This window comes from Triplophysa rosa, linkage group LG11, assembly GCF_024868665.1.
Source record: "Triplophysa rosa linkage group LG11, Trosa_1v2, whole genome shotgun sequence".
Taxonomy (NCBI): Eukaryota; Metazoa; Chordata; class Actinopteri; order Cypriniformes; family Nemacheilidae; genus Triplophysa; species Triplophysa rosa.
The window spans coordinates 20232438-20248407 of record NC_079900.1 but is presented as its reverse complement, the minus strand read 5'-3'; the positions used below and the strand labels follow the sequence as shown (position 1 = coordinate 20248407).

Below are 15970 nucleotides of genomic sequence, written 5' to 3'. Positions count from 1 at the left end.
CATTAAAGAGCACCGTTCCATAAATTATTTCCGGGTTGAAATAGGAATTATCGAATTTCCGAGAGCACGTTAACTGTTTGTGTAATGGAACCTTTTATTTATTCAGCAGTGAACCTGTTTACTGTCTCATAAAGTTTTGTGCATTAAATATTACAATCTATAACCTACTGTTGATATATTTTCAGCACTGTCTTACGCAGTTGTTGATCAAAACAAACCGTGCATGAAAACTCGCGAGACGTCAAGTGTGAAATACGAAGCGATCCATCGGTGTGAAAGTGATTCATCAGTCAGTTATCAGTGTACTAATAAAGCCATAACAAACACATTACTGTTAAAACACGCTTTTCCCGCTTTTATTGTGAAAAACAGCCTCTCTCTCGCACAGCCATTTTGAAACGCCTTTCTCACCATCTCCGGCTTCGTGTGGCTGTACGCAGCCGCCCGGTGGCTGCTGATAAACACATTTTGTCGGAAGCGTGGAGGACCAAGCGTGATATTTCACAAGAAATGTTCATGTTTTAACAGTAAGCTCGTTTTCAGGATTATATTTTTCCACACTCTCCGCGATCAGACATTCGTGCTACTTTTAAACGAGGACGGTAGTTTTGGCATAACTGCTCAACCTCTAACTACAACAGCAAGGTCGTCCCATGTCTCGACAGATCGGGCGTATCTGAAGCATATCTCCTCACCATAGGTGAGTTGAGCATTCTTCTATTGTCTGTTTTATGGCATCATTGCACTTTATGCTGTCTCTGGACGACACGATGCTGCTGATGCTGTTGTTTACGTTGATATGTGTATGTTTGCGGAAGTGAGTGAGTTATGTACCGTGTGTTTCAGGATGCGCTATGTGTCGAGCGGCTCGCTGTCTCTCGGGTCTCTGGGTCTGCTCCGTCTCTTCGGGGCGTCCTGGTCCTGGAGCCTCGCTGCGGGTCTGGGGGTTTATTTTGGGACTGGAGGGTGGAAGTTCTTATATGTTGCCATTCGCACGGCTAAAAGGGACATCAAGTGAGTCTCGGTGTACAAACTTTTTAAGCATCATGTCAAAACACATTATATATTAACACATTTAAAAGCACCAAAGGTAAACTTGGTGGTTTTGGTCGCGCGTTTCCATATTGTAAGTGAATGGGGACGCTCCAGACGTAAACTTTATAATTTGACACTTGGCAAGTTAAAGATTTGTGTAATATAAGGGTTTGAATACAACCCTGTAGACATTATTTACCGTTCGAAATGCTAATATATAGTTTATGTAAAATGATCGTGATGTCGTGTAAAGGTGCAGTGAACTAGGGCCGCAATTTTAACCCGAGCTTTTGTTATATAAGAGGGAATCGTATTCAAGCGAACATCCTGTAAGTGTCAGACCTTAAAACGCCCTTGTTACTGAAATAACAACTGTTATTGACAGGAGGCTCAGTGAACGCCAGGTTCTGGAATGCACCTATAGATAGGTTGAACACCGCCTCCACAGAAGAATATCAACGCCTACTTCTCGAGCCCCGCCCACTGGTTCACGCATGACAGTTCTGAACACAAGCTGCACGGAACCGGATAGAGCGAGTGTAAGCATCGTGCCGTTAAAGATTGCAAAATATTGTGCAGTGCCTGGTTGTGGAAGAACACAGTCGCTGCATAACCTTCCTTCGGATTCCAACAGTAGGAATGTGCGGTTGAAGTTTATTTTTAAAGACGTTCCAGCTCACGTGGGGAAAACATTGAGCGTTTGTTCGCTTCATTTCAACGCAGATTCCTTGAACAAGTTCGCGGGTCTTAAATGCTGACATGTACGGTCATATATCACTAAACACCATACAACTATAGGCTATACAAACTATACGCAAAGCCTTGCCATCACATCCGCGAAATAAGTCCGTAAATTTGAGTAAAATCACGTTACGTAACGTTACGTGTCTAACCAAATTCACAGAAGGCTCCAACTAAGGCAACTACGCAAGCTGCTATCCAATCACAGCAGTGGGCGTTTACTTCCAAGTCTTCTATGCGGCCCGCCCTTAAAAACCGAGCGTTTCTCCAGCCGGCCTCAAAACCAGGGTAGAAGATAGCCTATTACTTATTGATTTTGATGTTTTCGAATGTAAAAACCACGCGAACGTCATAAGTAGACATCAGACAATAGTATAAAACAATAAAAACGGCCAGTTCACAGCACCTTTAATTAAAAATTAAATAAAAAAATGAGGTTGTTACGTTTTCCTTTTTTTCTATACTGTTTTTATCTTATGCCTTCGCCTTTTTGAGCTAAAATGTATTTTTTGTAAAGCTCCTTTGCAAAATTGTGAATGTGCTATGGAAATTTGAATTGGACTATTAAGTAACTATTAATAACTATTAAGCGTAATGAAAGTGAATTTTGTTTTTTTTATGAAGCCATGCAATAGATTAAACAGACCAAAATCTGTATAATTTATTCTTAGTTTAAATTGTATTGATAATTCATTTATTAATAGTGATTTAATTATTCCTATAATTTTTATATAAATAATTTTTAACGTATTTTATGGTCTTCACCGCTTTATTGTATAGTGAAGAAAGAATAAGGAATTCATGTGGGGTGAGAGAGGAAAGGAGAGTCCCGAAAAGCTGAAGCTCAAACTCGGGTGGCTCAATGCGCTATTGTGCAACGTGTCCCACTTGGCTATTGCCACTGACTAAAAACTATTTCTTAAATCAGGTCAAGTGTAATACGGTGTGCCGGTGTTAATTCAGCCGGTGTGAATAATAATTTTCTTCCTCTCTTGTCCGTCAGCGGTCTGAATGTGCTCTTGAGGGTTAAAATTGCACTATGGCGTCACATTCGCAACGGAGACACCATACCCTCCATCTTTGCAAAAACTGTGGCTAAGCACCCGGACAAACCAGCGTTCGTGTATGAAGCCACCGGTGAAGCATGGACCTTCGCCCAGTTAGACCAGATCTCCAATGCTGTGGCCCACTGGGCGCTGAGCCAGGGCTGGACCTCAGGGGATGTGGTGGCGCTTTTCATGGAAAGCCGGCCGCTCCAGGTGGCACTCTGGCTCGGTCTGGCCAAAGTGGGCGTGGAGGCTGCGCTGATCAACTTCAACCTCCGGCGGGATTCGCTGTTGCACTGTATGGGCGTGTCTGCATCTCGAGCGCTGGTGTTTGGAGCAGAGCTGGCAGACGGTGAGTCATAAAGATCTTTTGAGTAGGACTGTCAGGTCACATCACAAATCAGAAGTACACACACAGGTCAGAAGTGATTGTGTATGCCTTCCTGTGTGTTTGCAGCTTTGTATGAAGTGAGCCCCTCTTTGAGTGAGAACATGGTCCGGTTCTGCACGGGCGATCTGAGACCAGACCAGTTAGCAGCTCTGAAGTCTCAACCTCTCGACTCCATTCTGGCTTCTGCTCCCCGACACCCACCGCTCTGCACCCCGACCAAGGGCATCAATGGTGAGAGCCACAGAAACTTCAAGGGTTTACCTGTAGAGCAGACCTCAACAACAAGGAGCAAAATGTTTTAAATGCAAGTGTGGAGTAAACAACAACATCTGACCGCTGCTGATGTAATAGGTGACAGGTGGGATCAGTCCCCGTATATGATGCTGAGAGTGACATAATGACCTGTGCTGTTTGTCAGTGAAAACTAAGAAAATGATGAGGCTAACACCGTGTCTACACCGGATGCGGCGCGATACGATGCGACAAGAGACAATAGAACGCATTAGAACCCATTATAATTAAAAATTTTGTTCAGACCGGACGTGGCGCGGTTGTAGACGGTGTAGACACGGTGTAATAATAAGGAAACGTCCAGTTTTATCCAGTAAGAAATGTGACTTTCACCCGCCCATTGGCAGGTGTGGCAAAGGTGAAATCTAATATGACCCTTGAACTAAAATTAATTGACCAGGTGAACCATCTGATTCACGAATCGGGTAATTTTCCTAGAATTTTTATGTCTATATTTCTTAGACCAGTGGTTCTCAAACTGTGGTACGCGTACCACTAGTGGTACTTGAAGAGACCCCGGTGGTACGTAAGGTGACACGACAGAAAATTTAAAACTATATATTAATTTACTTTTCGTGTTTTAAATACAATTTCAGATGTTTAATATGCCTACATGATTGATAAATACGGAATACATCTCAGCGTATGTGCAATTTTAAAATAGTTGTATGAATTATTGTTTATTTATCATTGGTGGATGTAACTCAGGCGCTCACGTGACGGGCAGCTCAAACACAGAGCGGGAGCAGACAGGCGCTTGTGACTCTCTCTCTTCCGACTTTTGAACTGCAATGTCATGATTTTCACTGAAACGTGGCTAAACAGCGGCATACCGGACAATGCTATTGAGCTAGCGGGACGCCACACACTTCGGGCAGATAGGACGGCAGATGAATCCGGTAAGACTAGAGGCGGAGGACTGTGCATTTACGTTAACAAAGCTTGGTGCACGAACTCTGTTATTGTTGGGAGACACTGCTCAGCTAACCTAGAGTTTCTCATGGTTAAATGTAGACCGTTTTATCTGCCACGGGAGTTCACTTCCACCATTATAACGGCAGCTTACATTCCTCCGGATGCTGATGCCAAGCTTGCTATGAACGAACTTCATGCGGCCATCAGTAAACAACAGACTGCTCACCTGGAGGCTGCATTTATTGTTGCGGGAGATTTTAATCACTCAAACTTAAAGACAGTGCTCCCCAAATGTTATTTGCACTACTGGATTATTACACATATACCGCATCATTTGCACTCCAGTACTATGTACTGAATACGGCAATAACTCATCTACTGCACTGTTTACTTTAACTTAATAGCTGTTGTCCATAATTTATGCACACTTTATATTCATTGCACTACTGTTCTGCATAGTCTAATTTATATTGTACATATCCATCAGTAAATTTCTGTTTTCAGTAAATAGCCATCTGTATATAATGGTCATAGTACATTCCCACTTGTAAATTCTTCATAATTTTGCTTTATCCTGTATTTATGCACAACTGTATATCCTGCACTTGCTTATTGCACTTCTGGTTAGACCTAAACTACATTTCGTTGCCTTGTACTTGTACATGTGTAATGACAATAAAGTTGAATCTAATCTAATCTAATCTTCCGATGAGCTGCGTGCAAATTAAGTTTCTTATGTATTTCTGCACTTGAACCACGGTTTAAAGCTGTTGTTATTGCTGTAAAGTGCTAATTCCACACGCGTCTGCATCTACTCAAGGTTAAATCAATGAAGCGTGCGTTGCGATGTATTTTTGACGCGTCACTTTGACAAGAGCCGCTGCAGTAAAGTGCGAGTCTCTGTTTGTTATATACAGTACAGCTGTTCCCTTGATGTTAAAGTATACGTGTATTTATTTATCTTCTGTGTTAAATATTCTTTCCACATTGTTTGTCTTTAATATAAGTTTGTAGGCTTTCTGCAAGTCCCCACAAAGTTAATAACTCCCATAAGAGTTTACAGAGCCCTGTTTACTGTGCACTACAGAAAAGGGTTTTGTGTAAACTATTACTGCTGACTAACTTGAAAACAGGGAAAAACGTGTTCTTTAGTTTGAAAACAGCTGGTAAATAAAGTGTTTGTGTTATTAATAATACATTAGAATTGGAGGACGAGGTGTAAAGAGAACGATTCACAGCTCTATTATTAATTTAAGTGTTTATTCATGTGATTTTCTATGGCGGTCATTAGGTGGTAGGGCTGCAGCTATCGATTATTTTAGTAATCGAGTATTCTACTGATTTTTCCATCGATTAATCGGGTATTCGGATAATAAGTACTTTTTCTTTATTAAAGAGCAATACTAAATATACAGAGAAAATACGACAGGTCTCTTAAAAAGAACAACTAATTTGTTTCCTTTTTAGAAAAATTAACATATTTATTGCTGAAATTGCATACATTACAGTGTTTCCCATAGGATTTTGACAGACTTGTGGCGCTGGTGATGGCATGAACTAATTCATATATTTGTGACGTCATCATGTCGTATTAGTGTTAGCACAAAAGTTGACAAAAAATGCTCGCAGTGTTTGGTTACAAATAGCAGCCGAACGGCGTGACTTCGCGCACGAAGGCAGCCCAGAGAAACATAGGCAGCGTAACGGAAGTCTATCTGAATTATAAACAGAGAGCGTCTTTGCAATAACTAATCACATATTTAAAAACTACAATGCTAATTTCTCAATAGAAAATCAAATATACTTGGGCGGCCATAAATATTCCTGGGTGGACCGCCCAAGTAAATGCATTGTGAATCTGTGAAAACTAAACCCACATTCCATTGCCATATTACATTCAAAGTGCAATATAATACAAATGTATAAATAAGAAACATTAATAAAAATAGGTAAAATCTAATTTCAGCGTATGCATGGTGCATTTAGTTTATCTAAATTAGTTTTAGTTTCACTATTAAATAGTAATATATTTGTCCACATAAAAATACAGAGTTAACCAGACTTTGGCAGGTTGTCGGAAGACGCTTATTTTTTTGTATGTCTGTTTCTTCACTCAAACAATAAAATGTTTGTGAAATAAACTCTCAGAGAAACTCTGGAGATGAAGTTCATGTGTTCATGTCCTCATAAAGCGCAGACACAGACAAATTCATGAGCATCACGCGTGTAGCATGTTAAACTGTGCAGTTCAGACACGCAGAACAGCCAGATGACATGTGTAAATAACAGGATTCGGCATCCACTAGTCCGCATCTAGTTTTATGGACTCAGTGCAGCCGGAAAACAAGTTTCACTCGCAAAATAGACTAAAACTAAGTAAAGTAGCAGTTCACCATTTCAATAAGCTATCACTTATTTATCAGCATGAGATATACGTGCGAGCGTGTGAACAGACTAAAATGCGTGTGTCTGCTCCATGTGTACTGTAGTTAAATGGATTTAACGAAGCTTCAAGGCAACAAAAATTGCCTCGATGATTTTTTGTATTTGAGTTACTCGAGGAATCGTTTCAGCTCTATTAGGTGGTACTTGGAACAACTAATCTTATTAAAGGTGGAACTTGGTCTGAAAAGTTTGAGAACCACTGTCTGAGACCATCAACCCACTGAAGTGTTGCATTTATTTAATATCCTCTGCTTTTATGGTGGTTTTGTGGCAGCCCTTTATATTACAGACCATTACGTTTTTACAGATGGCTAAGCAGTTGTGAAACCTCTAGACAATTAATCTGAATCCATAATGCAGGACAAGAAAACATTACACTTTATCAGTGTGTTTTGATCTCGAGGGGTAGCTCTGTTTATTGTACGCTCTTAAGGTCCCTCTCTTCATTAGAGAGAAAGTGGATTGCATATAACAGAACTTATCACAAGCACACTTCAGAATTGGCTCGCAGTTTTCATTTGCATCTCGGAGGGAGGTATTTTCTCAAAGGAGCCGTGGCAGCTCTCATGATACTTTGATAGTCTGTCAGGGGGTCCTCCAGTCGATTGTCAAGACCACTTTAGATGATACGAGACGATAACCTGTTTGAAGACATATAAATGTGAAAAAAGAAACAAAGTGAAAGAGAGACAGTTAAATAGAAAATAAGTGGCTTGTTTTTAATCGCATTGTTTTGGTGAACGCTTTTGACCACAATATTAATGTAATAAAAATGTGATATTGTGACTGCACTACTTGTAGCTTATTAAAATGTAGAATAGCTTAAAAAGTGGCAAAATATTATATACATAGTACATACAAAATACTTGTCAGTATATAACATGCAAAAATATTTCAAACAGTCTTTATTCTGATTTTTTTTACATTCTTATAGATCGTTTGTTCTACATCTACACATCCGGCACCACAGGACTCCCTAAAGCTGCTATAGTGGTGCACAGTCGGTAAGTTACCGCATATCCAATCTGATAGTCTTAAAGATAATATGTTTTTTGTACAAGTAGGCTCACTTTCTTGAACATTTTGATTTTCTAGCTATTTCAGGATTGCTGCTTTTGGGTACCATTCTTTTCGGATGCGCCCAGATGACATTATCTATGACTGTTTACCCCTTTACCATTCAGCAGGTATGTCTCGCACAAGACCAATCATATGAGACATTGTTGATCTGAAGTCTTATTGACCAGTTTAACAGATTGCTGAATGTATGCTGTATGTGTTTTCCATAGGTAATATCATGGGGGTGGGCCAGTGTTTAATTCATGGTTTAACTGTGGTGGTCAAGAAGAAGTTTTCTGCAAGTCGCTTTTGGGAAGACTGCATTAAACACAACTGTACTGTAAGTCACGCTGTACTGAGGTCCTCCATGACAAATAATAATTTCCACAATGATAAAACGTATTTAGAAATAAAATAAAATGCATGTGGTAAGTTCATAAGTATTTAATATTTATATTTTTAATAGGGCTATCAAACAATTAATCGTGTCCATAATAAAAGTTTGTTTTTACAAAATATGTCTGTGTACTGTGTATATTAATTTTGTGTTTATGAAAACTATATATAATATATAATTTCAAATATTGTTAAATATAAATACATACATACATACATCTATTTACACAAATATTTATGTGTATTTGTATGTTTTTCTGTTTATGAATGGGTCAAAGACGAAAAAGGGTTTAAGCATAAAAACAATAAATGTAATACTGCTTTAAATTGTTGTTGTTCAAAAATGAAAAAGGTTTCTGTTGAATTTAATTGCATTTTTGTTTTTCTGAGCAAAAAATAAATATCACATTTTTCCCTGATTTACAGAAGACGCCATTAAAATTTCATTCAGTGTAACAATCTTGTCAGGCATATTTACAACAAAAAAAATCAATTTATGACATATGAAAAAACTAATTACTTTTACCCCAAAATGCTAATTAGTTGTAATTTAACATTTTTTTTTTTCATTTGTCACCATCCTAGGTTTGCCCATTTCTCAAAAATAATTTTTGACTCAAAGTACAAAAAAATGTAATATGCTCCCTTATTCATTTACAGTATATATTTTAATATGTAATTTTTATAAGTCAGAATAAGCATGTTGTTTGAATTTGTACATAAATATTGTGTTACACTGAATGACAATGTAACATTATTTCAACCAAATTTTGACACTTTATTCTCCAAAAACTTGGTTGAAATGATAAACTAGACATTTCACTTACATTTAATGTGCTTTCTATGGACATAAATCACTTTTGTAAATTACTTTTGATGGGGACATCTCAACGTCTTTGACCCTTATATATTATTTCAATTATTGGTAAATATAAGTACATACATACATCTATTTACGCAAATATTTATGTGTATTTTTATGTTTTGTGTTTATGAATACAAAGCAAATATGCTCATTACACAAACATATATTTTGTAAGCACAAACATTTATTCTGGATGCGAGTAATCATTTGACAACTTCTTTTCTAATGTTTAGTGTTTTTATACCAGTAATTTGGACAGATGCCAAACTTATGCTGCCTTTAATGACACTTGATTGTATTCGTTATAAAAAAAAACACAAAAACGTTGTTAAAATTTGTAAACATGTTAAAACATTTAATACATGTAGGGTTAATACTCATGCAGCAGTCTGTTTCTTCTTCTTTCTGTCTAGGTTGTGCAGTATATAGGGGAGATCTGCCGATATTTGCTGTCTCAGCCCGTGCGCCCATCAGAGCGTCAGCACCGGGTTCGATTAGCTGTAGGGAATGGATTACGGCCCAGCGTGTGGGAGGCTTTCATGGAGCGTTTTGGAGTAAAAGAGATTGGAGAGTTCTATGGAGCAACAGAGTGTAACTGTAGCATTGCCAATATGGATGGCAAGGTCAGATATCAGTGTTTCTCTGTGAAATGACATTACACATCACATTTGTCAAATGTGTTCTAGTTGGAGAAGTAATCAGCCTCTCTTACCTAACACCAGGTTGGAGCTTGTGGGTTTAACAGTCGCATTCTGCCAAACGTGTACCCCATCCGGTTGGTAAAAGTGAATGAGGAGACCATGGAACTGGTACGAGACAAGCATGGATTGTGTTTGCCTTGTCAACCTGGTACGTTCACAGTCAAAAACCCTTTTTCAGTTTGATTTATATATCTATTGATTGTATACAGGGGGTCTCAAGGTCTAAAACCACTCGTGAAAATACATGGGAAATTTAGGAAAATGCGACATTTGAATTATATTACAACAACAATTATATTATTAATGGTACACTTTGAGTTAAAATTTGAATGGAAAAAATGTAAATCTCACATTTTCTTTGTATTTAATGTCACCCTATTGGTTCATTACTGGAACATAAACACCACAAATCTGTGCAAAACCTCATGTTCTATATCAGTTTAAGCGGAGGCTAGGAAATGTTTCATTTTATTCACTTATCTTTTTATAAATATGTGACCCTGGACCACAAAACCAATCATAAGTAGCACGGGTATATTTGTAGCAATAGAGCTCCGGAGGTTGACATCACGCAACCTGAACTCTGCCATTTTGGCAGGCAGTAAGGAGACCGCCTAAACAATAATTTAAAGGGGTGATATGACATGGCTAAAACAAATATTATTGTTTGTTTTAGATGTAATGCAATGTGTCTACACTATTTAAGGTTAAAAAAAGCTGTATTTTCCACATACCGTGCATGTTTGTATCTCTTCTTTGCCCCGCCTGTCTGAAACGCGCTGATTTTTTACAAAGCTCATCGCTCTGAAAAGCGAGGTGTGCTATGATTGGCCAGTTAACCAGTGCGTAGTGATTGGTCGAATACTGCAAGCGTGTGACGGAAATGTAACGCCTCTTACCGTATTTGGAAAATCAGGTTCCAACGCAATTGTAGTGACAGGTGATAAAATGTCATCAGTACTTTCCTTATATCAATTCGAGCTCGAATCTGATCCTGAAAATAAAGATGATCAAGCCGATACATCAACTTTGCCAGCGCGACTTGAGCAGGATGTAAAGGATTCGTAAGGTTTTTAAAAAGAATATGATGTTAAATAGTTAAAAACTATAGCTAACTGTTTTACCTTTTATATACGACGTTATAAAGATTTGCCGTTAGTGATCAATCAATGTTACGCCATGTCTCGTCGCGACTCAACAAAGACAATAAACCCCATTATTAACACCACATTTGTTGCCTCTAGTTGGAACATAATTACTGATTATTAGGACTTATGTTGTCGTTTTTCACGTGTGTCTGCATTTGCAGATCACAAACACACGACAAACTCAACTCGCGTTAGTCCGTAACAAAGTCTTTTAAATGAAAATATACTTACAGGCTGTGAATCTGAAGCGCCAGACTGTCCTTGCAAAGTTGTTTTTAACAAAAGCTGCCGTGCACAGCCGGCCTTGATCTCTCCCAGGTTCATGAAGCTGCACACACTTAATATTCGGATTGTGCTGTTCTGGAACAGTATTGTTAATAAGATGTAACCATTCGTTTTTAGTTGTCTCATCTTTTGGAAGGGCAAACAAAGAGTCTTTCTTTTCGCAACGAAACAAACCAAAGACAAAGTAAAATGTATTCTCACCATATGACCCCTTTAAAAACAGGCTGTTTAGACTTTACAAATCGTATTATTTTAACATGGTGGACAACTGCTGTGCGGCAGGATGCCAGAGCAGGCAGGGGAGAGCAAAGGGGGCTAATCATTTAATCATATTCCTAAGGATCCCGAATCCCCGATAGACGATTAAATGGTTAACTGCAGTAAAACGTTCTAACCAACACGTCACCGCTAACATTATCTCTTCCTATCTGACGTTATGCTGCCAAATCCTAAAACAATCACAGTGGGCTCCTAATGTCTGGAATACACTACAAGACTTGTAACATCTGAACAGATTTTTTTTAACTAGACATCATTCACTTGCAGACTTCTTGAAAGTTTCAGAAAGAAACACACTAACTGATCAAATCTGCAGACTGGCACAGACTTCCTGCAACAAGTCCAGACTGAAAATCTGGGCAAAATCTGAGCAAAAGTCTTGTAGTGTATTTTAGCCTTAACACAACCCCATTGTGTCTGAGCACCACCTATGGCACCCAGGGTCATTTAGTTTTTTGGGAATGTTTAACCTGCAAGATCAGTGATATAGCTATGCTGGCTACCTACAAACAAGGACAGCTAGGGTCGATTACATTAGCTAAGAACACACACTTACCCTATCAATGACGACAAAGCAGGTTAAAGCCGGCAGACTCCAAAGTTGAATATCCATTACAAAATTCACGTCAATTTTTACCACTCCAGGCTTTTTAACTAAATTATATATTTTTGCCCCAAACTATTTACTATAAACAAACTATTTACAAAAGAACTATTTAGCTTTTTGAATTATTCTTCCGTCTAGAATTAATATTGTATAAGATTTTTATTTATGTATATTATGTATATATTTATTTATGTATATATTTACTTTTTTTTTACATTTATTTTACAATTTAGTAACTTTAGATTTGATGAAAACATAAAAAAGAGCTATTCATATCACTATAATATTCACAGCATTAACTTTCTGCTCATTTTAGAGAATTTTCAAATAGTTGTATCTCGGCCAAATATTGTCCTAAACCCTATTCGGATGGTAATTGTTTCTCATAAGGATGTCTGTAAAAATTAATCGGCATGGCTCCTTGGTGGTAAAACTCATGCATTCGGACAAACGTAAATTTATGGTGTATATATAATGTAGGTGTGAGTTTGTAATCCCGCGAACCCGAAAAATGCACTTCTTGCGTATCTAATAATTATAATGGGATAAAATCGATATTTAAAATGCTAATATCAAAAGTTTTCATGTTTTTTCTTGTCTTCTTTCTTTTCTTATCATCTCCCTCTCTGTGTAGTGAAGCAGCGATCCTGATCTATCAGTCAAGTTAGCTAGAACTTATGTGAATGTGCGTGCCTGCGTCTACGTGATCATGTTAACAGCCGAAACTGTATAATCTGGTCATCATACAGACACGTATGATATCATTCGAAGCTTTAAAGGATTTACATTTATTTGCCTAGATCCAAGATAACCACAAAACATTGTGCTTTTGCAAAATAAAGAAAGCCTAAAGGATGCACTTTCTGCCGTCTGTGAACTGTTTCTCTCCGTTCGCAGAAGCACTTCAGGTGCGCGTGTGATATGACGTTATGTGAGTCATGTTGTGCTGTTTATGCTGCCATTTACAGTATTTTCAATGCATCAGACACTATAATCCCTGAACCTCCTAAAGAGCAACACTTTTAACAACTTTTAAGGGTCAGAACGGACTTACAAAAAGTATTTTGGACTTAACACCAGTTATAAAGTCAGAGATGTGGATTCGGACGGCAATTAAATTAATGCACGACCTTGGTGTTTGTCAAAAAAACAGGTAATTCGGCCGGGGATTTTTCCGCGGGTGGTGGGAGAAAAAACATAGACGTTCTAGATTCGGACGGCAAAAAAAATCAACATTTACCCTCGTAAATGGAGAAAATATCTTACGTCCCTATGAGAAACAATGACCGTCCGAATAGGGCTCCAGACTAACAAATTTCTATTTCTAGGTTTAAATGTTATTTTGAATCCCAGTGTTTCTATGTAGCCTCATACTTTTGGACCCCACTATAGTTAATTTACTTATTGATTCATGCATTGTGTATTTCGAGTTTTTAGACATATTCTTCCTAATGCAAGTCTAAAATAAAATGAAATGAAATGTGCAAAGGAAAATCTACTGTATATTCATTCTTTCCCTACAGCTTGTTTCATTTGTGCGTGTATGATTAGTTATTCTGTTTGTGTATTGGTCACAGGAGAGCCTGGGCTGCTGGTGGGGAGGATAAACCAGCAGGATCCTCTGCGACGCTTCGACGGCTATGCCAATCAGGATGCCACCAGGAAGAAGATTGCCCACAACGTGTTCAAGAAAAACGACTCTGCATATCTGTCAGGTGCCGAGAAAAGCATCCATTTCTAGACATCGTGGATCATTTGGGACTACAAAAGTCTTGTCTGTAGAATAAAATATGTGAATTACAATTAAAAAGAACCCGAGATGTATCTAAAGACATTAATACTGCACAGACATGCTAACAACCTTCGCGATCACATTTTTCGAACCAACTAGGGATATTTAGACCTGGGTTATTTTTTGCACTAGCCAATAAGTTGTGTTGGTTCGGTGTCTCTCAGGTGACGTTTTGGTGATGGATGAACTTGGATACATGTATTTCCGGGACCGCAGCGGTGATACTTTCCGTTGGAAGGGCGAGAACGTCTCAACTACTGAGGTGGAGGGAACGTTGAGCAGTCTGTTGAGACAGACTGATGTGGCAGTGTTTGGAGTAACAGTACAAGGTGAGGAAATAAAAGAAACATTTGTTCTAGGACCAACGTGTACACCTCAGGTATGAAGTGTGTGTGTTTGTGTGCTCAGGTGTGGAGGGGAAGGCTGGAATGGCTGCCATCGCTGATTCAACCGGAAGCTTTAACTGTGAATCTTTCCTGAAGGAGGTTCAGCAAGCTCTGCCTCCATATGCACGGCCGGTGTTTCTGCGTATCTCACCATGTGTTGATACCACAGGTTAGGGAAGATGGCTGAAATATCGTAGCACAAATAGACAACTATTATTAACAACTGTCTCAAGTGCTTCGTGTTCCCAATTTCCTACTTTCACAGGAACGTTTAAAATTCAGAAGACCAGATTGCAGAGGGAAGGGTACGACCCACGGCTCACAAATGACCAGATCTACTTTTTCAACTCCAGAGCAGTCCGATACGAGCTCATGACCGAAGAGATGTATAATACTTTCGAAGAAGGCCGGATATCTCTTTGAGATGAAGAAAGTAGTCCAAACCCACCATCTGGGACGTAATGCAAGCGGAACCGATAGATTTGTCCAGCTAGTATTAGACACATTTTTTAATAATAGTTTGCATTTGAGAGGTTTTAGTATTAGAAAGAACAAGCTGTGCCTTGCAAATGAGGAACTGATATGCAATAGATGAAAGAATAAGAGTGAGTTATTACTTAATCCATTATTCTGATCAGATGGTTGTGTACAACCGGTTTTACTAAAGGCATTACTGTCGAAAGACCAGATTAAAAATGAGGTCTAGCTTTCTATTTGACATTAGACTTATACCACTAGACCAGTGGTTCTCAAACCGGGGTCCCCAAAATGGATTGGGGGGGGCACAGATTTTGTGTCATTTTATAAGACAGAGAATTTTTTTCATAGATTTTATGCAATCAAACATCAGAAAAATAAGACAACCAACCAAAAGAATTGATGTTCCAGCATTGTATAACTGAATATGTTTTTGGTTTAATTAAAATTCTAAGTTTAAGATTATGGCCCGGTTTCACAGACAAGGCTTAAAGCTAGTCCCAGACTAAAATGAATGTGCGACATGTCTTAACTGAATATAACTTGGTCAGAAATATCTTAAACTATATCAGTGCCATTGTGTTGTCTCGAGATGCACACCAGTAATGTATTCTTATAAGGCATTTTTATAAAATGCGACAAATATCTTAATTCAACTAATGCATAGTCCTGGCTTAAGCTAAGCGGTGTCTGTGAAACCGGGCCTACAAGTCTTTATTTGGGGGGCCACAAAGCGATGCACTCCACACAAAAGGGGCCTTACAATGAAAATGTTTGAGAACCATTGCACTTGACGACTGAAATATGATAATGTGTGAATGTTAACCGATTTGAGACTTTTATTACACAAACTTTTGTTAAAATGCCTAGCTGTTGCGTTTAATCCCCAATGTGACTTTATTTTAGAATAATAAAAGATACTGAGTATCTACAAATAGCCACAAACAAAGTGCCTTAGATTTGACCTCCCTAAGCTTCACCCATAAGTGATAATGGAGAGTTTTTCCAGTGCCATGATACTGATATGATGCAGATAAGCATTGAGTAATCGTATTAATCCTCTGAAGACTTCTGAATGAATAATGTAATGAATAAATGTTCTTACTGCAAC

General features: G+C 38.4%; 1 protein-coding gene across 1 annotated transcript; it reads left to right on the top strand.

Moving 5' to 3' along the window:
• Nucleotides 1-433: 433 nt before the first annotated feature.
• slc27a1a (solute carrier family 27 member 1a) lies at nucleotides 434-15969 on the top strand. The gene is made up of 13 exons (XM_057347175.1): nucleotides 434-700; nucleotides 847-1014; nucleotides 2780-3174; nucleotides 3280-3444; nucleotides 7799-7868; nucleotides 7960-8051; nucleotides 8154-8263; nucleotides 9598-9807; nucleotides 9907-10033; nucleotides 13782-13919; nucleotides 14161-14325; nucleotides 14405-14551; nucleotides 14648-15969. The coding sequence occupies exons 2-13, from the start codon at nucleotides 848-850 to the stop codon at nucleotides 14803-14805; spliced, it is 1944 nt and encodes a 647-aa protein (XP_057203158.1). The 5' UTR covers nucleotides 434-700; nucleotide 847; the 3' UTR covers nucleotides 14806-15969.
• Nucleotide 15970: the final 1 nt, after the last annotated feature.